General features: G+C 38.1%; 1 protein-coding gene across 2 annotated transcripts; it reads left to right on the top strand.

Moving 5' to 3' along the window:
- On the top strand, positions 1-27279 carry LOC131681802 (venom protease-like). Of its 2 annotated transcripts, none has more exons than XM_058962852.1 (5): positions 1-387; positions 15950-16300; positions 23599-23707; positions 23944-24071; positions 25010-27279. In XM_058962852.1, the coding sequence occupies exons 1-5, from the start codon at positions 318-320 to the stop codon at positions 25429-25431; spliced, it is 1080 nt and encodes a 359-aa protein (XP_058818835.1). In that variant the 5' UTR covers positions 1-317; the 3' UTR covers positions 25432-27279. The 2 variants fall into 2 exon arrangements, with proteins under 2 accessions (XP_058818835.1, XP_058818834.1); XM_058962851.1 differs by having other exon boundaries at positions 7-387; positions 23944-24128.
- Positions 27280-27282: the final 3 nt, after the last annotated feature.

The raw sequence follows: 27282 nt of genomic DNA, 5'->3' as shown, positions 1-27282 counted from the left end.
GTCCACCGTTCAACATGCCGCTTGCGCCAGAAAGTTTCATGCGTGGGTGGCTCGCGGGAAAAGCTCAGCCTGCCCTGCCATTAGTGTCATCGCCATCAGAGCCATTAGTTTAGTTGATGGAAGGTATCATCATCACTATTGCTCATCGTTTTCGTTGACATGGAAAACGAGAGTGAAAATTTAGTCCGCCTTTCGTTTTTGAGTTAGTCGTATTCTAGATTTGGTCAGGAGCGCGTGGAGTTTTGGAACAATCGATTGGTTCGTTTTTTTATTTAGGGAATATAAACGTGTTCTTGACTACTGTTACCGTTCTGAGGATGAGTACCAAGCTCAACGGTCGTTGTTGTGCTCTATTGTGGATTATAGCAACAAACGTGAAAATTTATGGTAAAAGGAATTCTGTTACATTTTGTTACGGTTTGGTTATTGTTTAAGAATTTTACTGCGAATTCCGTTTGAAAAGGATCAAAACCCGTGATAGATAATATGGTTAACCATGGATTACTTTCTATTGCGAAATGGTCCTGAGACTGTGTTAGTGGCGGTGATTCTTGACTCATTTAAAATAGTGCAACGTGTTCTGGTTTTGACCATTAGAAATTGATTGCAAAAATCTCACAGTGAAGTGCTCGTAATTCGTTTCATCTTTGAAACAGGTTTTCGTTCAGCCGTATTCGAGAAATGTTCTTTGACAAGTTCATCGAAACCAGGATATGGTGCGTTTGGTAGAACTCGAATAAAAAAAACTGTCATCTAGAACATCAGGTGGTACATTGGACATTCGAACAATACTAAACTTGACAATTTCATCGTCTACTACAATCACAAACTACAAATCGATCAAAAATCATTCGGGAAAGGTAACTAAAATTGTGTCGATGAAATGTCTTAGTTGCGCATGGGACCAAGTAGTTAAACGATTTCCACATACATACTTTTCTAAAAAAAGGTCGGGATTAGTTAAACAAATAAAGGATATACGAAATTCCATCTTTAATAGGAGGTAAAAGAATTTCTATGAAAAAATATATCATGACTATTTTTTTGGCAATACAGAGAATGTTAGTCTATTCAGTGAATTTCCATATAGCAATGCAATGCAACTTTTTTGAAATTGAATACTTCTAACGGTTCAATATAGGGGTCCCGTTTCAAAAGATTCGGCCGGAATTTTACACGAGTTTTTGAACGCGAATATCTGCTGTTATACAGAATAAAAAGAATTGATTTTTGCGCTATCAGGCTCGAAATGATCACAACAGTTTTGTAACTATTTCCATAGAATGCACAATTACTAAAAATAACGGGAATAATAGATTTTATGAAAGCAGTCCTTATCGGATCCTTGATTGGTCCGTACAATTCGACTAAGTAGCGAGCGTTGCTAGGTCTGCCCCTTTGTCATCCAATGAATTGTAGGTATTCGCGATCGAACGCTGGATGTCGACCTTCAAATGGCACGAGAGTGCAATGATAATGTTTTTATGTTCATCTGTCGAAAGGTATTGATTTTTTTTTAATTTCATAAACCCAATCAATATTCTAAGTATATGTCATTGCTTCTAGCGTAAAATAATTTTGATGAAGAAAATGTTTCATACCCCTAAAAAATATATAGAAGGTGAATTTCTTGTTACATCACTAAGAATTCGGTCTTCCGTTTTCAGTTAATACTAAAATGAAAATCGGAAATTGAAGTCTAGATAGAAAACATGATGGTGAGCGAAAATCGCTGGATTAAAGAGTGCGATTGTTGATAGTCGAGGTTAGCTACTAATGAATCCAAATTCTAGGTGAACATTTTCCGTACCTAAAACAACCAAACTAATCTCAAAAATTCAAAAATAATTCCGGGTCTGTGTAATGTTTATCCCATAGGATATGATAAAAAAAAATCACACTATAAAACCAAAGGAATGTTGAAAAGCTAATTAAATGATTTCCTTTCGAATTTCACATGAAAATCTATTAAAACGCAGGTCATGTGCTATTTAAAATTATATTCACACTATTTTCACATGAATACGTTATGTTTTACCATTGAATTTTGGTTGCCATGCTGTTGAGTCGCATTGTATGAACTTTCCACATAACATTCATGCGAAAAACATATAGTAAATATGTATATGTAAAACAATTGATTTCGCCGATTCATCTACCCATTACATCTATAGGTAAAACTAATCGATGTTCACGTGTAATTCCCCAACAAACATTTCGAGGTTTTATAAACGTTTTAACAGTTGCTTTATTCAGCTCAAGCTGAACATTGGAAGTATACGTGTAATCATATATCGTTTATTCCACCCTTAAACATCCGGGATTTGGAGAATTTATTCAGCTTGTCTGATTAAGACACATGAAAGAACAATTCTTCAGCACGTATACAGCCTGAAGAAAACCACAGTTCAGCTTTATCAATAAACCTTTTCGTTACCGCTATTCAGCTGAGAGAATTATCATAGGAAAATTGTTAAAAAAGTTATTTATTTCAAGTTACACACGCCATCAATCTCTTTGGAAGCCATATTCTTTTATTAGTGTTACGTTACAGTTAGAGAAAAATTGTATTCCCTTGTTGGATATCATATCACGTACCTGGATCCGAACCAGCAACCTGTTGAATACTTACCTTACTGTCTGCACCAATCTTGCATACATCGAATGCTTAGGATTTCACCGATGTACCGACAAGTTTAGGCTGCTGAATAGAGTTTGTACAAAGTCTACAGTAGCCTTCTATAGATTTGAGTGAACCTAGTTGGCTTGGGTTCGAATCCCAACCTACGATAATTTTTTTATTTCATTTTTTTTTTTTAAATAAATTTTTTTAGAACATTCGGGAATTTTAAATTAGATAATTTATTTATTTCAAAAATGATGATTATAGTCGTTTTTGTTTCCATGGTGAGGATTTATGGTTGTCACAAAACATTTAGATAAGTAAAAATGGGTGTTATATGTAAGTGGTGGTAACTGAATGATGGATTGAAGTCATTTATAATTCTAAGGTGGCAATCTCCTCAATTTATTTTCCACTCCCTGCCAAATGATTTTCTTTCCATTGTGATTTTTTTTGGTAAGCGGAAGTCGCTGTTCGAATTCAATAGTTTATTTATTTATATACCATTTCATTGTACCTTTGTTTGCAAGTCGATGGATAGAAAAAAATCATGGTAACAATGCTGGTGTCAAAAATTTATAGCAACGTTGGAACAAAAAGTTTATCTTGTGTTCAATACGTTCAACATGAGAATATTCATGTTTCACAAGTAAACAGACCGTTTCGAATTAAAAGGTAAATTTACATAAACGAGGGCGCGTGTGATTTGGTAAGCTTGTACATTGAAAAACTGTAAATCTTGTATTTCCCGTGGTGAAAACCCAGTAGATATAAAAAAACTAAATAAACTTTCTTTATTCATGTATTGATCTATTGCTCCTTAACTGTAATGTATGCAAAACATCTCAATTGGAATATACCGAAATAATAAAAAAAATCCTTCACTTAATAGTAAAAAAAAATATTGTGTGTGTATTGGGACTCGAACCCAGGTCGGTTGCCATTCCTCATGATTTGCTAATCGCGCCAATTTTTGTAGTAGTTACAATTACCTTTGTTAAACACATAATTCAGCTAAAAGTCAAAGGTGGTATAACGGCAAATGTAAAGGTAGAAACAACCTTTTGAAGACATGTAGTGCAGCTTAATGATTAAAGGTAATACTATTGGTAACAGCATCGTTTATTCAACTCGCAATTCAGTCTAATTAAGGTGGTTGAATAAAAGCTTTAATATTGTCGCTATTACATTTATTAGCAGTATAGTTCAGCCTAGTTGGAACTGGCGAATACTGGATTTTAAATAGGCTGAATAAACTGTTAATGTTTAAATAGTTCAGCGAAAGTTTTATTCAGCTTACATAACCTTTAATCTGCTTTAAATCAACACGTAGTCTTATAGTTCAGCTCCTAATGTTTGTTGGGTCATTTGGAAATCCTAATCAATGGTATTTCTTATGGTGCTTATGTGGTTTTCATATAAAGTTCGCAAGAATTTCAGTTGAAAATCACATTGTCCACACTCTATTAGATATTGAAAAGGCAAACGTGACCTTTTCATGTGTTTTACAATTGAATCAATTCAAGTGTTTTCCACATGATGTTAACGTGTCTATTTTTTTCAGAGTAAAATAATAAAAATAGAACAACTATCCTATATCATCAACGGAAGAAAATTCTTTCGTTACCATTAGAGTGGTACCAATAATAAAATCTAGTTGGCGCGTCGAGCGTTTCACATTTGAGAGCCAATAGCGTCATTGCAGCGTTTCATGTCAGATCGTATTTTTCGGTGGTAATACATCCCATGATTGCCGCCAGGCACTGATACCCTTTCATTCCAATTAGCGATGGGCGGGTATGGGTTTTTTCGTACCCGAACCCGACCCGAACCCGAATATTATTTTCGTACCCGAACTCGACCCGTGCCCGGACCAGGGATGCCACATTGAAATCTGTGTTTCGGTCAAAAAATCTTTTTACCATCTATGATGGCTAAAAAAGGAAAAAAATCTGGAAATCTGTGAAAAATTTCGAAAAAATCTGTGAAAAATCACAATATTTCCAAAAATCTGTGAAATTTTCATCAAAATGCCAAAAATCTGTCATCTGTGAAACAAAAACAAAAATTATGGAAAAAATCTGTGACATTACAGAAAAATCTGTGAATATGGTAACCCTGACCCAGGCATGAAAAAGAATCCAATCCCGATCCGTACTTGACCCGAACCAGACCCGAATCCAGCCAGCACCCGCATTAAAAAAAATACAAACCGTGCCCGACCCGAACCCGATTTTAAATAAATAAATTTAATCTATTTACACTTCTTTGCGATTTTTTTAGAACTTTGTGTGTTATAATGCATTATTATAATGCATTATTTCAATAACATTCTGTAAATTTTTCGTGCAAAAATATCGACAAGCGGCTCGGTGATGAAGCATTTTGTAGAACGTCTCCAGACAAACACGAATTGCGGTATTACCTGCCATTCAAAAACTACTGGATGGATTTCTTTCAAATTTTGCATGCACATTCTATTTTAAAAATACCTAACCCCTACGTTAACTTTTTGCGAGATTTTTTTTAATTAAGGATATTTTAACTCATTTGAAACAAAAATTGTTATTTTTCAACAAAAATTCCGTCATTTTATGAGTAAAAACCCCTTAATCGAAAAATTATCTCAAAAACTCAACGTAGAGGTTAGGTATTTTTACGTAGAATGTGTATGCAAAATTTGAAAGAAATCGGTTAAGTAGTTTTTAAATGGCAGTGAACATCGCAAATCGTGTTTGTTCAAGAGATGTTCTACAAAAATCTTCGTCACCGAGTCATTTGTCGATATTTTTGCACGAAAAATTTACAGAATGTTATTGAAATAATAGAGTAATTTCGGGAGAGATGCCGCGTCAGGAGAGATGCCGCACTCTCTATATTTCGTATATGCGGTCACTTTTATACGGTAATATGATATTGTGAGTTTGTCTTTCGAAGAATTATAACTCTAGAGATGTAAAATAATACTCACGAAAATGTTATTAATGATTTTGCGAGTTCAGTTGCATCACGGAGTGCCGAAAATTTTTCAGCACTACATTAAAATTTCGTTTTTTTAAATTGTTCGATTTTTTTTGGTAAATCATGTATCGGTTGAATAGCTGGGACCTTTTAGAAGGCATTCTGATCATGAGCACGATCATCCATAATTTTAGAGGAAAATGTCGTCGTGCGGCATCTCTCCCCTACAATTGGGAGAGATGCCGCATCAAAATTGCGGGTGAGATGTCGCACTCAATGGAAGAGGATGCATAGCAAAAATGTATTTTTTTCACCTCGGAATGTCATTAAATGATCATTTGCGTCAGGTATAGGTTCTTAATAAGGTATATCCACAAACTAACGGACCTAACACAGTGACATATAGGATTATGAGTCTATTTATCTATATATTTAAACGGGTGATATGTAACTAAGTATAAGTTACTTAGGTTTATTCGTTAAAGTTTCAGGCACTAATTTTGGTGAACACTTTGATTTGTAGTGATGTCAATATTGAGATAAAAGCGAAAATTTGAACAAATCGATGCTTTTCAAAATGAATCTTTCAAGAACAAACCTAAGTTGTATAAATTCATTGGGAGAAACAGCCAAACAGTGCTTTTAAGGAATTGCTACCAACACATAGATATGTATATCGCTCATACAAGCATATAGATAAAAAGTGCCCTGAACTAAGTTACTCCAACTTAACCGTTACACAAGGTTGAGAAAGAAAAATATTTTTAAAATATTGAATAAAAAAAATGTTTCTGGAAATGCTAGTACCACCTTAAGAAAAGTGAAGGTGCTAGCCGATTTATAGGTGTAATCAAACTTCATGAAACTCAGTTGAAGACGCTTAATCACAAAAACATCAATGAGAGCCAAAAAATACTTTTGTTCATGTAAAATGTTCATGGAAATTTGATGAATTTTTTTTTCATTACAGAAACCATTTCACAGTATTTTAGAAACTTGTCGCAATTGATAAAAATGATTTCATCAATTATTGAATAGTTCACGATTTTTAAAAATATGCGGCATCTCTCCCCAAATTACCCTACATCATAATACACAAAAGTTTTGATCAAATCGCTTCACCCAAAGTTCTAAAAAAAATCGCAAAAAAGTGATTTTTTTCTTGCTGGAACCCTTACTCCCCCTTAAGTAGATTGTGCACTATTGAAAAATATAATCATTCACGTAATAGATTAAAACTCACCGTAAATAACACAAACTCCACAAAATTAAGGAAATTCGCTTATTACAATCGAAATGGGTGACACAATTAATCCTACAACACAAAATGTAATGCAGCAAATGAATACATATTTTACATAATTTGAGAAAAAAGAGAGAGACAGCACCATACGCCTAATACAAACGAAGAAAAAGGAACTCAGCCAAGCCTTCTCCTAACTAGACCCGGGCTCTCCTATTATTAGTTAGGCATAAATTGTTACATGTGAACGAAACCAAAAAAACCACAGTTACAGATTCCTCTCGGCGACAACACCTGCCATTGAAACTGCAACTAATCACAATGTAGGTATGTAGTTACTGAGATGCGAGGACATTTTTTTCGAAACTATTTTACCGTAAAATCGGAGTATATTTGAGCTTATATGAGACTTCTTTTAGTAAATTTTTAATAAGATTAATTCTTTCAAAAATCCTCTAAACAAACATCAATTTTATTCTAAACCCACTCAATTTCTGTCTGTTACGATTGTTTTGTAATTTACTAAGTGAGATTGAAATTTTAAATAGGTACTATTTATCTGCATATTTTTGATTAATTGGAATAATCTCGTGTGCACATATACATGTAAACATTCCTCTTTAAACTTATCAATAAATTTTGTAGGAACGTGAAACATTTTTGTTAATAAAACCAAAAAAAATCTACATTTTTATGTTTGGTGGTTAATTTAGACTAATTACAATAGTCCAATTATGTGGAAAACGAAACCAACGACAGTCTAATTTCATAAGTTTTATCAGTTTTCAATAATATTGCACCATAACGAAGATATATGAAAAAATCATTTTCCGTCGTCAACGTAAACTGTCCCTGGCAGCACTGCTCTATCGGAATCCAATCCGACAAATTGCAATAACTTCAGTTCTAGAGTTGATCCTTGGTATTTGTAATACTCAAATTAAAGACAATAATCACATTAATGACCCTTACTTGTTTTTGTGAGCAAATCTCGGCTCAATCAAAAGTTATAGCTGTTTAAAAACGTTGTTGTCCGCAAACTACATGGGCATGAATGGGTTAAACAGATCGATAGAAGTCATGCAATATATATCTTTCCGATGCACTTGTTTTTCTTTTTGAATGTCGGAAGTTGACGGAAATTTACAACATGCTAGAAAAACTTCACAAAAAGCGATAAATTCTTCCCTCCTTTATAGAACAGCAAAAATTTTCACTATGAAATTTTCTAAATGATAAACTTCTAGTTCAAAATCTATGGGTAGTTCCATTCATTCGCTATAAGCTCACCTATATGACGAATGTATGCCAAAAATGGGAAAATAATGCTTCTTTTAACATTTTTCTACGAGGATAAATCATTTTTTTTATATTGGCGGAAAAAGGTCATTCAAACATTCAAAAATATTTATAGTGTAAGAGTGAAATTTTTCGAAAAAACCCGACCCGACCCGGAATAAATAGGATTTAATGTACCCGACCCGATCCGGTGATAACAAAACCCGGTATAAGGTATTCAGCTTTTTGCTGGTGGCTGCGTTTTAAAATGTGCACTCTACTTTGACAAGTTGTTCGTCCAGTGTCAGATTTGACAATTCGTCAGTAATGTCAATTTTGACAAGCCACAAGTTTCACAACCCTCACCTTCCCTGCTCATTTATGTTCACAATTCAAACGTTAAACGTCAAATTTATATTCGTTTGTTTGTTTTCAATCACCTTTTTCGTTGCTATCAATTTTTTCGCGTATCTATTTATAATCTGATCAATAAATTTATAAGCATATTCTCAGCTTTTTGAAAGCTATGTGTTAAGAGAATTAAGAAAGTCGAGATCTCATCTCATCACATATAATACGACTAGTAATAAATCAATGAAGCTCGGTTTAAAATGATCAGGAAAACCGTGCAATCTTCTAACAATACAGCACCTTAGCAATGTTTGTTAAAGATCTGCGCTAATTTCGATTACAATTTGTAGCAAAAAAATTATAAAAATAATTCTGATAATTAGCTTTCCTCAGTATAGCGATCGCCCGATTAAATTATAAGACCGAATGGTCATCGTATTGTGCGCTGTTAGTGGAACGATTATTGAAGGCCATTTTCGTATACGTGATTTCGAATATTCTATGTTCTGTACTTGTGCCGCTGGGACTACAATCGGCTGAATCCATTGCGCCGACTCGAACCGAACTAGGCTTTTTCTTCGAGGGAGAAAATAAAAAAATATGATTTGACGTTCAATGCTGGAGTTGAGAATTGAAATGAACGCCTACCGCGATGTAAAAATTGAGACCGCAGGAGCGGCTTGTCAAAATTAACAAGACTGATATGTCAAAATTGACACTGGACAGACGACTTGTCAAAGTAAGGTGCGCATTTGAGAACGCAGCCACGAACAAAAACCTGAATACCGGAAGTGTTGATGCTTCGGAAGTGTGACCATTCATCAGACTCTTCCATAGTTGCGTGGAGTTTGATGTTTAGAAGGACATAAGATCTAGGATTCGCTCTAAGCAAGCGATGCGACCTGTGAAGCTGTTCAGTTGTTTAGTCAGTCTTCGCGTACACGATCACACGAAAAAGATTTTTTAATTTTTTCAACTTTGGGTAGCCGGCTACCGAGAGTATCTTGTTTTTTAAACAAAGACAATTTGAACTCCACACAGCCGACCGTGGGAATATTGCCTGCAAAAGCTAATCTTATCTGCGTAATGAACCGTCACTATTTAATGCAACAGTATTTAGACAGACTGTACTGTTTCTTCTCTGCGATATATTTATTGGGTTGAAAATTACCAAGTGATAACATTATACAGTCAAATAGTTCTTATACCGCGAAATGTTATAAATCAAGGAAAGTATTTCCTTTTCTCATATTGGATTGTTTGTGAAATGCGCGTATATGAGCGATAATAACGACCATTGAAGGAAAATGCAAAGTGTTGATAATCTGTTGCACGGGCTTGTTAGCAATAACGGAACTTGAAATTAGATTCATAAATACAGACGCGGCAAATTCTCAGTATGTATTCATCCGTGATTATCGATCCTAGTCAGATTAATATTAATGGAGTTGATTTCGATTAACTATTCAATTTTACGATGCATACATTTTCGCTCCTAGATACGTTCACACCCTCTTATTCTGCTACTATTGGCAGAATAGCACCCAGTCGTTGTCGGTCTAAGGACCAAATGTCATCAATAGACTTAGACTCGCGTGGAGGCATGAGATAGGATACTTATGAGAACTATGTTATCTCACCGTTTGAGGACCTGAACTACACGTCGATGGTGAAACACTTGAAGCAAAAAATATCATACTTAATTAGCCTAATCAGCATTAGTTCAATGTTGTCTTCCTGCTAACTAATTTTGTCATGCGGGGTGTGTGTGTGTGAGAAAGGTAAAAAACCCACAAACGAATCACTCCTCAACTTAATCTGATATGCCTTGTGATATAATGGCGGAATAAAAATGATGGGGTTGAAAATGGTAGGGGGTTATGTGGGATGGATGGGGTAGTGATCTAACGGGGGTGTAATGTGAGGTGATCTAAGGGGGTTTCAAAGGGTGGTGGTGATCAGTGAGGTGGTGGGGTAACCTTGCTCCATACACCCCAAGTTGACGATTTTCAGATTGATTGCATAACCTTTCTATATGAGAAAGGCAAAAATGTGCCGAGATCGAAAAAAGTAATTTTTGTAAAATTTTGTTTCAAGATTACGTCAAATCTCTACCATTCATTCATTTTAAAGACATTTAGCATCAAAAATAAAAATAAGGGTTTCAGCGCAAAAGAAACACTTTTTACGACTTTTTTTAGAAACTCGAGAAAAGCAAATGATCAAAACTTTTGTACATTATAAAGCATCATTTCAATAGTATTCTGCAATTTTTCTATGCAAAAATATCGACAAACGACTCGATGGCGAAGTTTTTTGTAGAATATCTTTGGAAAAACGCGATTTGCAGTATTAACTTATATTCAAAAACTACTTAATCGATTGATTTCAAACTTTGCATACACATTCCATGTACAAAATACCTAACTTCTACGTTGAGTTTCGAAAATAATTTAAAAATTAGGGGTTTTTTACTAATACTTTTTTCACGAAAAATTCCGCCATTTTATGAGTAAAAAACCCCTAATTGAAAAAGCTATCACGTAAAATCAACGCTGAGGGTGAGATTTTTTATACATAGAATCTGCATGCAAAGTTTGAAATAAATCGATTAAGTAGTTTTTGAATGGCATTTAACACCGTAAATCGTGTTTTTTCCAGACGCGTTCTAGGAAAAGCTTACCCCCTTTATTCATGTTCATAAAAAAATAACTATTAATTTGCAAGGTATCGACATATTGAAAAGTATTGTGGATAATATAATCTTTTAGTGGCGTATGCGAACATAGATTCGAATTGTTTTACTCTGATCAGACTTTTTGCTGACCCTTTGCTTTTGTCGTGACTAACGACTTACCTTTCAATATAGGGGCCCCTTTTCAAAATTTCGGAAGAAAAACGATGTAAGATTTTGAACGCTTATATCTTTTGTTGTACTGAATGGATTGAATCAATTTCTTCGGCATTTTGTCGAAAATATTTGCACCAATGTTGTATTAAATTTTGGAATATGTAGGACATTCATTATCAACGGAAAAATAGTGTATTGAAAAATCTTTCGAAAATGACTCGGAAAAGTGAAAATTTTCAGCCCATCCCGCACAGAGCCGTCAATATGGTGCAGGAACCGAACAATAAAATAATGAAACGTTTATATATAGGTCCCCTACATGTTTGTTCCTATGATTATTCGTATTGGGTGGCTTGACGAGAGCAGTTGGTGGGGAAAAGCCGGCATAATAGTTTTGGTTATGCCATTAGAAGCCGGACGGAAAGGAAAGGCTCATGCACGCCACGAGAACGAGCGAGAAAGCGATAGTAGTGCATATTAGCGAAAGCATTACGTACATTTTGAACCTTAATAACTTTTCTTCTACTAAACGGATTGCCAATCTTGTTTCATAAATCGGAAGGAAAACGTTCAATGCTTGCTACCGATACGTTGTTTGCTATATAAAATTGGTTTAAATAGTTCAAAAACTACTTTAAATGAGAATCAACATTAATGATAAAACCTATAAATAGGGGTGTCGCAACTTTTCTCAAAGCCAAACGTGTGTAAGACGCAGTGCATAACAGACGTGCGTGGTCGTGAGAAGCTGCATCGGACGACCAATCAAATCGGCTACCACCGGAGAGAAGAAAAACGTTGGTGGAGGTGGTGGCGGTGAGAAGGCCAAAAAGCCAAAGGCTAAGAAACGCAGTCACTGAAAAGGCGGTAGTAACTGCCACTAAAAATGCCACCAAAACATCGAAGGCTGCAAAGCGTACTCATGCGGTGTGAGCTGTGAAAGGGGCAAGATCGTATGTATGTACGCAGTGTTTTTACTCGTCGGCAAGGTTTGAATTGTTTCAAAAGATTCTCGTCTTGTATCAACATAGTTATCTACAAACCGTCCTTATTAGGACGAATGCAAAATGGAAAAAGAATTTAATTAGAAAGTTTTTTTTATTAACTAGTATTAAGTTTGCGCTTGCTAGTTCTGCACTTTTACCAGTGAATCATAAGAAAATGTTTTTCTAATCTACAAACCCGAAGGATTTTGCAAATCCTTCCAAGAAAATCATTGAATGTGGCAACTCTGCCACTAAGCGAAAGCTACACCAAAACGAATGATGAAAATATTTTCATTTATCGAACAAAAGGATGGCCTTCCATCTGCATTGTAAAGTCAATAAATAGGAACGCCTTGATTCAAAGCGTGCTCATACGGTGTGAGCTGCGAAAGGGGAAAGATCGTATGTATGTACGCAGTAAAAATAATCGTCGGCAAGGTTTGAATTGTTTCAAAAGATTCTCGTCTTGTATCAACATAGTTATCTACAAACCGTCCTTATTAGGACGAATGAAAAATGGAAAAAGATGGGTTGGTGATGTATATGACATAACAGAAGTGTCGTGACCACACTTCGAAGTTATTTCAAATCTTGCAAAGCATAAATTGACATAATTTCAATGATTGTTCCTATATGAATGAAATGACAAATTTCCAGGTCAACGCGACAATAACTTTGCAATTTATAGAACAATTTAATATTTTTAGTTATCATATATTAACTGTTATCTCTTCCAAACAGCTTAACCCTCTGCTGCCAAACCCGTGGTTTAGTAGGGTTAAGGAGAATCATTGTAAAATGTTGTTACCTCCACTAAAACATTTCAGAACACTCCCACCTGTCATACATGTACATTGTCTGCTTGTTGAAATCATTATATGAAATTATTGACCTGTATTCAATGCGGAGAACTCGGTAATAAAATTGTTTTGCTGAATATACTAACGAACGGGATCCCCAGGAAAATTTCGCTGAGCCCAGTGAATCGAACTTAATGCGTAACATTTGGCCATTTGAAAGAGATACAAGCAGAATTTTAAGAATATGATCATCGTGGTTATGTCCCGGACATTACCCGCCCCTAGTTTTTCGCTAAGCGTGTTCATTTCTGTACGCTAGGAAAAAGATTCCGATGGTCGTTTCGAGAGATTTTTACATTGATATTTCAAAGCAAGAAAATATGAAATTTGTTCATTTCGTGAATGAATGTCTCAACGAGCTTAAAATCCAGCGCATCCCCTATCAACGCAGACAACAAAGGTTCTTTTCAGAACCACCATAATTATTATGAAGAATAACTTGAAACATTCCCACATATTTCATTGAGTATCATTCGATTTGAATTACAACTCAAACGAGTAGTCACGACACTCCGGTTATGTCCTAGACATTACCCACTCATCTTTTTATTACGCGCTTAACTTGATCGTCCACATCTGATTAGAGCAAAATAGTTCGAACCAACACTACCAGATCAGAAGCATTATATGGAACATTCAACGAAAATGGTCCTGATAATGACATTGAATAGCGAATAAATGCTGAATGTCGTTATAAACAGAATGAATCAAAACAGCTCTTCTAAATCTTCAGGTATGACAATTTTTCCAGATCTAAATAAAATAACTTAAAGTTGATTATTTAACAATAAAACACCTTAACATTAATTAATCGAGAATGACGTTCAAAGTATACCAAAAACATTGCCAGGCTCTCAATATTCAAAAATTCTAAGTAGGAGATAGCTCCGAGAGAGAAATTGATTTTTTATTTAAGGGGATCCTCTTCAATGATTGTGCAAAAGGTACCTAATGTTTGATGGGAACAGAAAAAGGTGTTTTGAAAACCAACCTCATCTGCGGGCAAGAATTCGTCGCAATTCGTCGTCTACAAGCACAAAATCAAAACGATCTTAAAGATTAAATTCCTTAGAGGCGCCCCAATCTAAAACACATGCAAAAAATGTTTACAGAAACAAAATGGCGGCCACTTGAAAATAAAGCAACGTTTTTTCGCATGATTTTTCGCCTTTGGCCGGCTGTAAAAAATCGTTCATGAATTCTCAACATTTTTATTTATATTTTTATTTCGAACCCATGAAAGCATGTAAATCAAATCCGATTTTTTCGACCCAAAATTTTTGGGGTGAATATTTTTGTTTTACTAATTTTAAACGTGACTTGATTGTTACAGATACACCGACTAGATATTTTTTGAAGTGCCATATAACAGGAATATTCTTTTTGCTTCCACTTCACCTGAAAACACCGAAACCAGTCAACAAGTGTCCACATGCAACCAAACAACTTCAAATATGCCGTAAACCGGAGTGACTTTGATTACTAGAAACTCTGTAGATTGCTTTTCAGTGGAATCGTTGTATTTTTCGAATGCATTTTAATATGGTTTTCGCCATGTCATTACCAAATCAATTTTAATTATTTAACTAGCTCAAAACTATATGAACATTATTCACAAACCAAAGGTTGACTCATGATTTAATTCATAGATATAGATATAGGAACAATTCGACTATAAGACGTGAACTGATTCATGATTTATTACATCTTGATCATGTTCTGGTTTTCGTGGTTGTGTGTTAGTTCCCAAAATCAATAGTCTGGATATTTTGACGAAACTTGGCAGGTATTTAGGCCGATAAATTCATGTGGATTAATTATTAATCCCTAATGTGAACTAGATTTAATATTCGTCCTAGTGAAAAATCATAAAATATTATTCTTGTATTCGTTGCCTGCGTCATGATTCCTGGTATATTGATCAGGGCTCACCATTCGTGATTATTACATTATTCACGATCTGTCTTGTGTGCTTGTGATATTTAGAAGATATTCCTAATCAATTTAAATGTCATGCTACCTTCCACATGGTCATGAAGTTTCCACGAGAACTTTTTTGCAAAATATAGAATATTGATCATGGTATCATTGTTGTCCCATGTACTTTGTCATGAAACATTATGTAGCTAGTGACAAGTAATAGGTACGCGAAGTAGATATAAGAAAACGTCGAACATTGTTATTCATTTGAAAAGGTTCAGTGTGATGTCCGGGCAGAAAATGGAAACTGAGTACCAAAAATACATTATAGAGCCACAAATCGTGTTCGTGATGTAGTTCATAAAACAACTGAGAAAAAGTCACTCCTTTATGATTTATTTCATATTGTCACGTTACTCCGAAAAAAAATTCCGACCGAGGTCCTGAAATCATGAAAATCGTTTTACTGTCGGGTTTTTCGATGATATAGTTTGTTCAGACCCCAAATTATGAACAAGAATCATAACAAAAACTAAACATGTCCAGTGGACAACCACAGCAACGCAACAAAACATTCGAAAATAGCGCCAAGTTTATTTTTGGTGCGAATCTAATTTTTTGGACACACAAATAGTTTTATGAATAAGAGGTTTATTATTCACAATTTCAGAAACTTGGTCACGATTTTCGTAAATCGTTCCGTTCACGAAATCGTTTTTTACAAGGATTTATGAACGGATTTTTCCTGTGTAGTTAATTCAATTTCTTAGCATCAATTTAAAAATTTCAAATATTTAGCACAGATCTGATTTGAATAAAACTAGTGTTGATTAAATTCACCGATGTTAATTTCCTCGGTATTCTTATTTTATCCAGCACATTCCATTGTGGAAAGCGAATCTGGTGGCAGTGCCGCAGCGTACCGTGGTGGAACCCCTGTGCCCGGGCGGGAGTCCAAATCACTATACCGAATAAGTTGCCCGGGACAGAGTGTGTGCGTCCCTTTGGCCGAGTGTCCAGAACTGTTGCTGGAAACAGCACGCCAATGCTATCGAGGTGATTTTTCACTTTCCTGTGGGGTCAATGAACTGGAGCCCCATGTGTGCTGTCTTAGGAAATATAATTATGACGATCGTACCGATGTGGGATGCGGTAAAAGCATCGTTCAAGGCGACTTCTATAACGGCTTGGGAGCGTACCCCTTCGTGGCGCGAATCGGATTTAAAAGTAAGTAATAATGAATATGATTTGTTTATATTAATAAATTACTGAAATTCAAACTACCGCTAGGTTTGGTCGGCACAGAACAGGTTGAAGGTCGATATTGTTATTTCATAGCAGCCACCGTGGAAGTCCAAATGCGAATGCAAAATAGCTCATTTTTATGTTGTTTAATTGTTTCACTGGCGTTTTACTCTATTAAACATAACAAGGAACATCATTGAACATTTCACCGTTGATGGCATATGCTTTGTTTGGTAATTTGGTATTATTTCCAAAATGGGTTTTTATTCGTACTTTATGACTTTGGAACTGAATCTCATTAATGGAAAGTAAATGGTCATATTGTTCCTGATCTCATGGCATAGAAGGGGACAGAAACGGGGCTTCCTTATGCTGTTTTTGCTTGAGGCGAAACTGAGTCAGGTTCTAACCCCAACTGCTGTCAAAACGTATGAACTGACAGCGGTTGGGGTTAGAACCTGACTCAGTTTCGGGTTCAAACGAAAACGCCATTAGTGAAAGTATAACTCAGTGCGGACTAAATGACAGGAGGAAAACTAATGCTATCCTCTTGTTTAGGATGGATTGTTCGCTTCGTGATTAAAATTTCATCAGGATTCAACATCTTCAAAGGTTCCCGAAGATAGAACACGAAACGCATGAAACAAATCGACACCACAGTTATGTTGAAAACTAAAACTAGTCAGGAGGAATGATCGCAAATAGTTGCTAAATTTCCAAAAACAATTATTTGGAAATTTGGAGTACATACTGTTACTTTTTCCAATAAAATCGACAATATTCCGCTTACACCATGACATGACATTCTGGCGACAATGACAGCTGACTAAGTCGGGGCAGAACTTCACGAGGCATTCCTTATTGTGATGTTCGCTCATCACATTTATTGAAGTAATAAAAACCTAAATTTCTTTCCACGGCTGCAGACACCTTGCCAAATCACCAACTCCACTTGTGAGCGAATTTATCTACTAAGACATTTTTTTCGTTACTCGGAGCATCACAACTTACGTTAACGTGTTCGACCCGGGATTTGTGCAAAATACGCAAACTTTATCGTTCATTGAAATACATGTTACACTTGGTCATAATTTGCTCGAACAGTTTTCTTTCACGTCATTTCGCAAATGGATTTTCAACTACAACTAAAAAACTCTGGAATATACTGATTCGCTGAACTGTTCTGTTCGCTACAGTGAACCTTTTGGCCAAATCACATCCAGAGAACCTAGACTTCTTATGGATTGCTCTAATTATTTTCACCCGTAGTTTTCGGTCATATGGTTCACTTCTACGTTTGCTTCTTTTTTGTTTAGTCCAACGTTTTCCTATAAAGTTTAAGCACAGTACTTTGCAGATGTATACGATTTCATGAACCCTCCGCAGACCAGATGAGATCCCCACGCATGCGCTAGCATACTCAACAAAATTTCAAAAAAATGTGATGGAGCAAATGTGGTGAATCCGTTCACCAAAGGTGGGCTAGCGAAGTCGCCGACCCAGCAAAACAATCAATTACAACAGCTGCAACATCAGCAATAGCGAGAGCAGCCCAGGGAGGCCATATTGAGCACGAGCGGCAACAAACCAATAGGGCGCCAAGGAAAGCTAGGATTGCGGGTGCGCACGACGAAATCAAGCATTACCCTAGAAGACCGGTAGTCTGGGTTACCTAAAGCAACGAAGCTCATGAAAAAATGAGGAGTTCTACGAATTTCGTGAACAGCAAGGATAACGTGCACTGAAAGATCAGGGATCTAGTGATTAGCATCAAATTCGTCGTAGCAAACGCCCATTGCAAACTGATGGCGATACTGGATAGAGTTGAGAACATCGAAAAAACACTAAAGATCAGGGAGGTAGTATAAGAAGAAGCCTATGAGTCGCCGACGGGTGATCGGTATTCCCGTTCTGTGAAAAGAGTAAAGAGGAGGAGGAACCGAAGAAACCCAAGAAGGTCGGCGAAGGACAGCGAAATAGCTGACAAATGGAGAGTGGATGGCAAACGGTAGAAAATAAAAAAGAAAATCTTTGGCCGTGCCAGGAGAGGTATAGAGGAGACGCTCTAGTCATCAAAGCAAACAACGGCGTGATGTACGTTGCGATCACAAGCTGAAGAAGCTGAGGGAGAACGTACTAAGAACCAAGGGCAATCAGAAAGGTGAGATGCTGTTTGAGTTGAAGAACGATCCATTGATCAAGATTGACCTATCGGGAGCTCGTGACAGAAACAGTGTGAGGAGAAGCGAACGTGATAGCTTTGGTTCAAGAAGTAGTGGTCGAATGAAAGAATCTGGACGAGATCACAACGGAAAACGAAGTTAGGAGCGCACTAATAGAGCAACGTAACCTGAAGAAAGAGCCGTTGTCTATCAGGTTGAGGAAGGCGTATAGTGGCACACACAGCAGCGATACGCTTATCGCCACTAAACAAACAGAGAAGTGTTTCAGGGTCCTGCGTTCCTGCATGCTCTGCACAAAGGAGGGCGAAAATTACCACATGACGGGAGGCTTCTCATGCCCAGAGTACAAAAAGGCGAAGGCAGGCCAATGATGATGGAGCCAGCCTAATATCAATCATTGCGACATTGCACAGCAACTGTTGTGGCAGTCAACAACAGAAACGAAGTGCGACGTTGCAATTATTGCAGGGCCTGTCGTATTCCTCCTAGTAACGGTAACTGGATGGTGGATAGTGCGGGAATGGCGGCAATCCAAGTATTGGGCGGTTTCCCTATTCTATAGGTGGTGGATAGCATATATGAAGGCTTCGTAATCGCCAGGATCAACGGCGTATTCATATGTAGCTGTTATGCTCCCTCACGGTGGACACCAGAGTAGTACAATCGAATGCTGGACGCCCTAACCGACTCGTTAGTCGGACGAACGTTGGTTGTGATAGGAGAGATTGGTGCTTGGGCCGTGAGGTGAGGCAGCAGGCTGACCAACACAAGAGGTTACAGCTTGATGGTAGCTCTGGCCAAGCTGGATGTAAAGTTTTGCAACGAAGGTTCCGCTAGCAAATTGTGTAAAGACGACCGGGAGCCCATTATCGACGTAATATTCTACAGTGCGTCGCTGATGGATAACATGAAATGCCGTTGATGAGCAGTACACATATAGCAACCACCAGGCGTTCCACTACTCCATTGATCGGCGGAATTGTAACGGAGAATGAGGACTTGCGAGTGGAAGTGGCAAATAAAGGACTTCGTGTTGACAGGCGCGCTCCAATTCCGAATGCCGATGAGCTGTCGGAAACATTAGCGAGGGCATGTGACGTAACAATGCCGAGGAAAATGGGACCGAAGAACTGTCGATATCCGGCGTATTGGTGGAACGAATGGCTCCACAATCAGCATTCTCCGTGCTGCCTGCCAAACAGCCAGAAGACGTGTTCAGAGAGCAATATCTGAGGCAGTCAGAGAAGAGTGTAAGGTGACATTCTGGGCGGTTAGAGCTGTTTTCAAACGCGAGATAGTTCTTAGTAAGTCCACCTACTACAAGGAACTGTGCAGAGAGGTAGACGCTTACCTTTGGGGCAACACTTACCGTATCGTGGTTGCCAAGATCAAGGGCCCAACGACGCCAGCAGAAAAATGCGCAAGCAAACTAAAAACTGTCGCGGAGGGTCTATTCGCGAAGCATGACCCAATCGGATGCCCGACTACGCCGTACGTTGATGTAGACGGTGAAAATACTGGCCATAAGCGAAGCTCCAACGAGGAGGTCCTTCTAGTAGCGAAAGGGCTAAAAGCGAAAAAAGCTCCCGGTCCCCTAACGTGGCATTGAAGACCGTGACCCTAGCGTTTCCGGATATGTTCAGGATAGTTCTGCAGAAATACCTAGACGAAGGCTACTTTCCGGATAGAAAGAAGATCAAGAAGCTGGTGTTGCTGCCAAAATCAGGGAGGCCACCAGGAGCTCTAGCATCGTATCGGTCTATGTGCCTGCTGGATTCCCTTGGTAAACTTCTAGAAAGGGTCTTCCTCAACAGTCGACACGAGCGCGGAGAAAGCATTGAAGCAAAGAAGAAGTGGTAATGGCAAATGCGCCATGGTTACGATCGACATGAACATGAGAATGATTTCTGTAATTAAAGTAAAGAGCATATTTTTTTCTCTCCAAGAGAATTGCTCTCTGGATACCCTAAAAATGGGTGTCATGTTCCTTTTCGCTCGGGTGCTGCCAGTTCAATCGAAGATGGCGTCGAAACAGCAAGCACTCCACGAGCGTGTTGTGCGGTTTTAAGCGCGATTCAGACGATACATCAGTTTCCGTCAACGTCAACGGAACGTCACCGTTCCGTCAGGATAAGTTGAATACTTTTTTTTGCGCCCGTCAGAGTTAAAAATAATCGAAGCTCTTTTCTGACGGTTGAAAATGAACCTGATGCGACTCGCGGTGAATAGAAACAATATTCATTCAAATACCCATGTAAGTCATTCAGTTGAATATTGTACAATATATTCATTACACTAATTATCTAGGAAAATGTTTTCAAATGCAGCTAAAGCATATGAAACAACAATCATCATCGCTTACATTGTGCCAGGGCCTACTTTGATCCGTTTGATTCGTTGCTGCACGGTCGCTTCGTATAATAATCGGAGACGAATGAAAATCTGCTTGGATGAATGGGCGGTTTATTCGTTTGACGTTTTCAGCTGCGTCACTGAATATTGAAAATGAATGCGGCTGAATATGATCAATTTTCATTCAATGAAGTTGAATATTTTTAACTCTGGCGCCCGTCCACACGTGCCGTACGTCAAAACGTTCCGTGCCGTTGATGTTGTGTGTGAATGCCTCCGTTTAACTGCATGTAACTTATCCTGACGGAACGGTGACGTTCCGTTGACGTTGACGGAAGCTGATGTATCGTCTGAGTCGTGCTTTACGTGGTAAAAAGTTTACGGTAGACCACTTTCGAGACGAAAACGTGCCCGTGAGTACAGTTTACCGGATCCTGGCATCCCTGAGCGTGGAGCGGAAGGCCAGTAGCTGCCGTCCGGTGAAGATAATGACGAATAAGAAGAAGAAGAAAGCGTTGAAAAAGTAATTCGACAAAAAGGACAGAACGAGTTTGCGTGACGCCGGCCGAAAATATGACTGCTTCCATACCTTGAATCATAGAACCCTCAAGATGGAGAACATCAGGTCCCCCGAGTTCACGGACGAGCAGATAGCGATCGTGAAATCGCAGTGTCGGTGGATAACGAAGAACTACTGCGGGACGTCGTTCGTGCTGGACGACAAAAGTTATTTTCCGCTCACGAAGACCCACATTCCAGGAAATGACAGCTACTACTCAAGCGACAGGTTGCCAACACCCCCGAAGTTTAAGTTTAAGCATAAATTTGAAAAAAAATTATGCTCTACATCGCCATACCGGACAGAGGGACTTCAAAACCGTGGTTCAAGCCGAGCGGTAAACAAATGTACCAGGAGGAAAAATTGAAAATTCTTCTGCCGTTCTTAAAGGAGCATCATGCGGATGGGAAGTAGGTCTTCTGGCTGGTAAAGGCGTTTTCTCATTACGCCAAGAAGACGCTGGAGTATCTTGTGCAGAAAAAGATACCGTACGTGCCGAAAGAAAGGAACACGACCAACTTCCCCCAGTGCCGTCCCGTTGAGGATTTTTTCGGCTCCCGTAGTGCCCTAGTGGCGGACCAACGATACGAAGCAGTTGACCACCAGGATCCAGAATTGTATCCGGAACATGGACATCAGTGCTATCCAACGCTCTTCTGAGAGCATCGCGACTAAGTTGTATCGTACGGCTGACCAGGGCCTTTTATCCAATATTCATTGACGTTTTTTTTAACAATAAACATTATGTTTTTCATGAAAATACTGAATTCGTTGATTTTTTTAACTACATGACTGAAAAAATTTTCATGTTCTATTGAACACCCGTTAGATTCGTAGAAGTTCGAAGGGGTATGCCTGGAGAGACAATTGACAATATCGTCGAAGAGATGTACCACCAGGGTGCCAGCGAAGCAGACGTTAGACTCCACCGGAATCGTCGGACCGAACTCGACACCCTGCTGGGTTGCTTGTGAGTAGGCTAGATCCAAAGCCAGGGATTGGCGCGAGTAGATCGCATCGAGCAGCTAGCAGTGGGTCGTTGGGGTGCCAGTGAAACGAAATCTACTTTCCACTTGGAACCGCTGTACGGACCTCAGCACCTACTGGCTGGCCCGCTGAGTAGGCTAGCCCACCGCCGAGGACAAGATCGAGTAGATCGAAACGAAACGGGGAGCAAAATGGTTCACGGAACGAACATCGATATCGGAGAAATCTATCGCCGGGAAATTCATTGTAGAGTAGATTTATTGACGTGGACTATACGACTATATCGTGACAAAAATGGGAGCTAATTGGCTCACGAAATAGCCATTGGTATCGAGAGAAATTCCGCCACCAGGAATCTTTTAGTTGGAGTAGGATGAGTTCATCGCCGGGGACTATCCGACTAGATCGGAATAAGGCTAGGAGCTGAATGACTCACGGAATCAGGAGCAAAACGGCTGGAGACGGAAAGCAAGAGAAGCGTTGAGAGTTAAATGGCTCAAAGGTTGAGCCATTTCACGGATCAATTGAAGCTCCGAGATAGCGCGTAAAACTCGTGAGCGAAGGAAAGAGGTGCGACGAAAGCACAAGGAGTTCCCCCAACGACGTTATACCTGGATGTAGTTCAGTGGGGACGAAGGGCGAAAAAAGAGTAAGGAATGTTTTAGTGGCATGCGCTAGCCTACAACCAATGAACATTAGGTCATATCCTACCTGACCTGGTCTGCAGAGGGTTAAGCACAAGGCATAATAAGCTTTGCGAAACTCTCACACAGTGAATGTTTATTTCTTCGCAGTGTTTACTAAGTGCGATTATAAGCCAAGGCGTTTGGCTTCTTCTAGTTATTGTACAAAGCATAGCTTCAATTAATATCCAGTGTATACGAATAGTGATTATAGATCCATCCCGGCTTCTATAGCGAAGAAACCTTGCATAGCTTTGGTTCAAAACCCGGATTCTCAAAGCGGAAGCTTCTATACTGAAAAGCTACTATGTCTTCAGTGCATTCAATATAAATGGCCTTGAATTTGCTTTGCACGATCTTCGACAGTATTGCGCATCAGTTGGCTAATTATCACACGCCTAGTTGGCTCATACCTTCACTATCCGATAGCAAACCTCAAGTAGAAATATATAACATATGAACTGAATGATAACAATGCTTTCTCTCACTCTCATTTTCTCGTACCAATGCTTTCAGACACCAAATCAGGATCATTCATTTATCCATGTTCTGGTTCAATTATTGCGCGCCAAGTGGTTCTGACATCTGCTCACTGTGCACTAGCCAAAGCCGAGAGCCATCGATTGTAAGTAAATAGTGCCCTACTATTATAGTGATATTACTAGCTTGCGCAACTCACTATCTAGGTACTAGATAATAATCGTACCGATTTAGTCATACGGAAAATTTGCAATTATTGCCACAACTTCAAGGTTGATGCAGATTTAAATGTCCCCATCACGGTAGCGTGACAGCCTCCCAACATTTGTGCTAAGCTGACTATTAAAGCGAATATCAGGTAATCGACTTTACTATTTCCAGATCGTCTGTTCGAATTGGCGACTACGATACACGCACTGACCCGGACTGTGGAAATACCGGATTTTGCGCACCAGCAGCCATCAATCACGCTGTGAGCCAAATTATTGTCCATCCAGACTATGTGGATGGTCAGTATCACCATGACATTGCACTGTTAGTGCTTAAAACGCCGATTAATTACACTGGTAAATAGAACTATGGTAATAACATGTCAGTGGCATCGTTGTAATAACAACTATTATTGACCAGAGCAAGAATAATTCCAGTAACTGTTTATGCTGTGTGAAATAGGCAGGAAAAATACCTGTCGATTTTTATTTAAATCGTTTATTTGACGTGCTGAGTACTTGACGGCTGAAGTTCCACATCGGACATATAGGATGTATATAAAACAACTATTGATGTTTTCGTTTTGATATCGGTGCTACACTGGTCTAGTGTAGGAAAAAGACATTTATTACACTTTAGTTTTGTTCGTGTGTACTCGGTACTATACCGATGTAGCGCATCGACAAAAAGGATGACACTCACCATATGATTTTCCTGATACACGATACTCATAATCTAACTAATTTCTAGTGTAATTTGTGTAAAACAAAAATATTCTGCTTAAAGTACCATTAACACGATCCGCCAGTTATTACTTCCATTGCGAAATTGGTTGCATGTAATTTCTTTGGAGACGTCCACATAACAGCAACCGCAAGAAAAGTTTTATCGTAGGGAAAGTGTGATTGCGTGCACGAGAAATGTGTGAAACTTATCCTGAAGGATTGGTAACGTTGACATTCTATTCCATTGACCGAAGCTAATGTATCGTGTGAATCGTATTTTATAGAGTAGCATGCTAACAACATTTGAAATAGCGGAAGGTAAATTCGCTCTACCCAATGTCACTGACCGTGAAAACGTATTTTTCAACATGCCTTCAATGACAATCGCATGCAATGCTAATTATGCGTTATAACAGAGATTAATGCTCACATACGCCACATAAATAATGCTTTTGTTTTTTTTTTTTTTATTTTGTTTTTTTTTTTTGTTCCGTGTCGCGTTTCCCACGCAGTTGCTGCGCAACCCATCTGCCTGCACCGACGTCGCCAAGACCTGACCGTTGGTCGGAGGGTACAGATCATCGGCTGGGGTAAACTATCTATCAGTGGGACCAAATCGCCCGAGTTGCAATCGCTCGAAGTCCCACTGACGTCATGGGACCAGTGTGTACGAGCCTACAGTTCGACCGGAGCCCTCCAGTCAACTAAATCGATCGATGGCGAGTGGATGTGCGCAGGCGGCGAAGGTCGCGATGCTTGTCTCGGGTTCGGCGGTGCTCCACTGATCATCAGAGAGCGGTCCCGCTACGGACAGATTGGAATCATGTCATTTGGAGCGGAAACGTGTGGTGCACTTAATATGCCTAGCGTGTACACCTCGATTGCACACTACGCGCAATGGATCGAGGCAAACACGCCGACGACCTTTGTTTAGAAGTGATATTCCCGGGCCAGTGGAATCGGAAATGCCGGTTTATAGTGATAAGTTGTGCATGTTGGAGAAATTAATGATACAATAAAATGTGGATTTTCTGAATTGCATCACCAATCTGTTAGTTTAATTCGGATGAAAATTGTGAGTTATAAAAAATTTTGTAGAATGAGAATTTTTGAATTTCTCTAGCTTTACTTTTTGAACCATCTCAAACCCATTTTTGCAAGGGCTTATTGTCTAAATCGTTAGGGATTCTCTGTTAAACTCTGTTGAACGAATAAAATGAAGAATTTGAGAAAATTTGATCAGGGGCAAAATTCAACTTCGTTTATCCAAATGATTCCAATCTTCTGATAATAATAATTCCAGGCTCAGTGAAGGGATAAATCATCAAATGATTAGAATGCAATACTGCGTGTAATATTTACATGTGTCATACAGAAAATAACTTTCTTCTGATAAAAAATTCTTTGTAAACTAAATCCTCATAAAGTTCATATTTTGAAACTATATAAGTGCGCAACTATGTTTTGTAGAATGTTAATATAAACTTTACTAATTCTTACGTATATGTGATACTGCATACCAATACATACGTCAAGGATTGTAAGACTAATAATTTATTTTCCTTACTAGAACATGTATTTGAGTAAAATCGGTACGTCGTGGAGGCCTATGTGCAACTAATATATTTTTAAAGTTCAAATTTCTAGATGTTTTAATAACGTTAAATGAATTATTAGTAGAACACGTGAGGCAAACGGGAGATAAATCACTATTTGTGAAACCAGTGAGAGCATTTAACGTTTTGCGCCGTCATAAGTTTATGATATGTATATCAGGGTGTTGTGGAGAGCGTAGTTTACACCGAATTTGAGCACGTACGATTCTGTATGATACATGTAAACATTATGCGTATTTTTAATACCAATTTTTGTTGACTAATCACTTTACTGAGCCTGAAATAAGGTCTAATATTTCCCCAGATTAAATACTCTCAAAATTCATCTTATTTATTTCACAAAGTTCTAACAGATAATCGCTCAGATATTATGAAACAAACCCTAGACAAAAATGAGATTGAGACGGTTCAATAAATTTACTATAATAAGAAACTCAAAAATTTCCATTCCACAAAAATTTAAATAATTTTTACGATTTTCATCCGATTTAAAAGTTTGAGCTTTGCAAATCCTATTGAATTTTCTGTGTCAGACAATTTTGTCTAGTATTATCGTGTGGGCCGCGGTGCTCCTCGGCGTAGAAATGGTTTGACATCAATTCTTGGAACGCTCGTATGTGGCTCTTCGTGACTGAAAATATTTCTTTTCATGCACAATTAATGTATAAAAGATCCATTGTTGTCTTGCCTTCGAAATCGTAAAACCAAAAAAACATTCGGTTTGAGCACTTTACACCAGACGGCCTCCTTAAAGGCAATATCGCTTTTGGATGTTAAAACGCAGTTTTGTGCATCATAATGCACCGGGCGTTGTGATGCACCGTCCTACTTACTTTAACTCGAAAGAATTATTATATAGCGGATACAAAATTTGTTCAAATATCGGGCCAATTCAAGCAGCTTTTTATGTTCTTAGATTTTGATTATTTCTTTCTAGAGAGGCAGTGATATAGATGAATGAAACCCAATATTTGAAAAAATAGAAATATTCAATTATCTGTGAAAATACATATAGGAACTAAAACCGATCAAATCATGTACGAGAGGCTCAGTGAAGAACGGCCCAACTCCTAAAAACCTGTTTGGAGATATAAGAGAAAAACGAAAACTACCGAACAGTCTTATTACGTAGCGTTGCAACTGGAATATTTTTTCTTTGTACGGAATTA

Source organism: Topomyia yanbarensis, chromosome 2 (assembly GCF_030247195.1).
Source record: "Topomyia yanbarensis strain Yona2022 chromosome 2, ASM3024719v1, whole genome shotgun sequence".
Classification (NCBI taxonomy): domain Eukaryota; kingdom Metazoa; phylum Arthropoda; class Insecta; order Diptera; family Culicidae; genus Topomyia; species Topomyia yanbarensis.
Note: the sequence above shows the minus strand (reverse complement) of the source record. Positions and strands in the feature narration are given on the sequence as shown.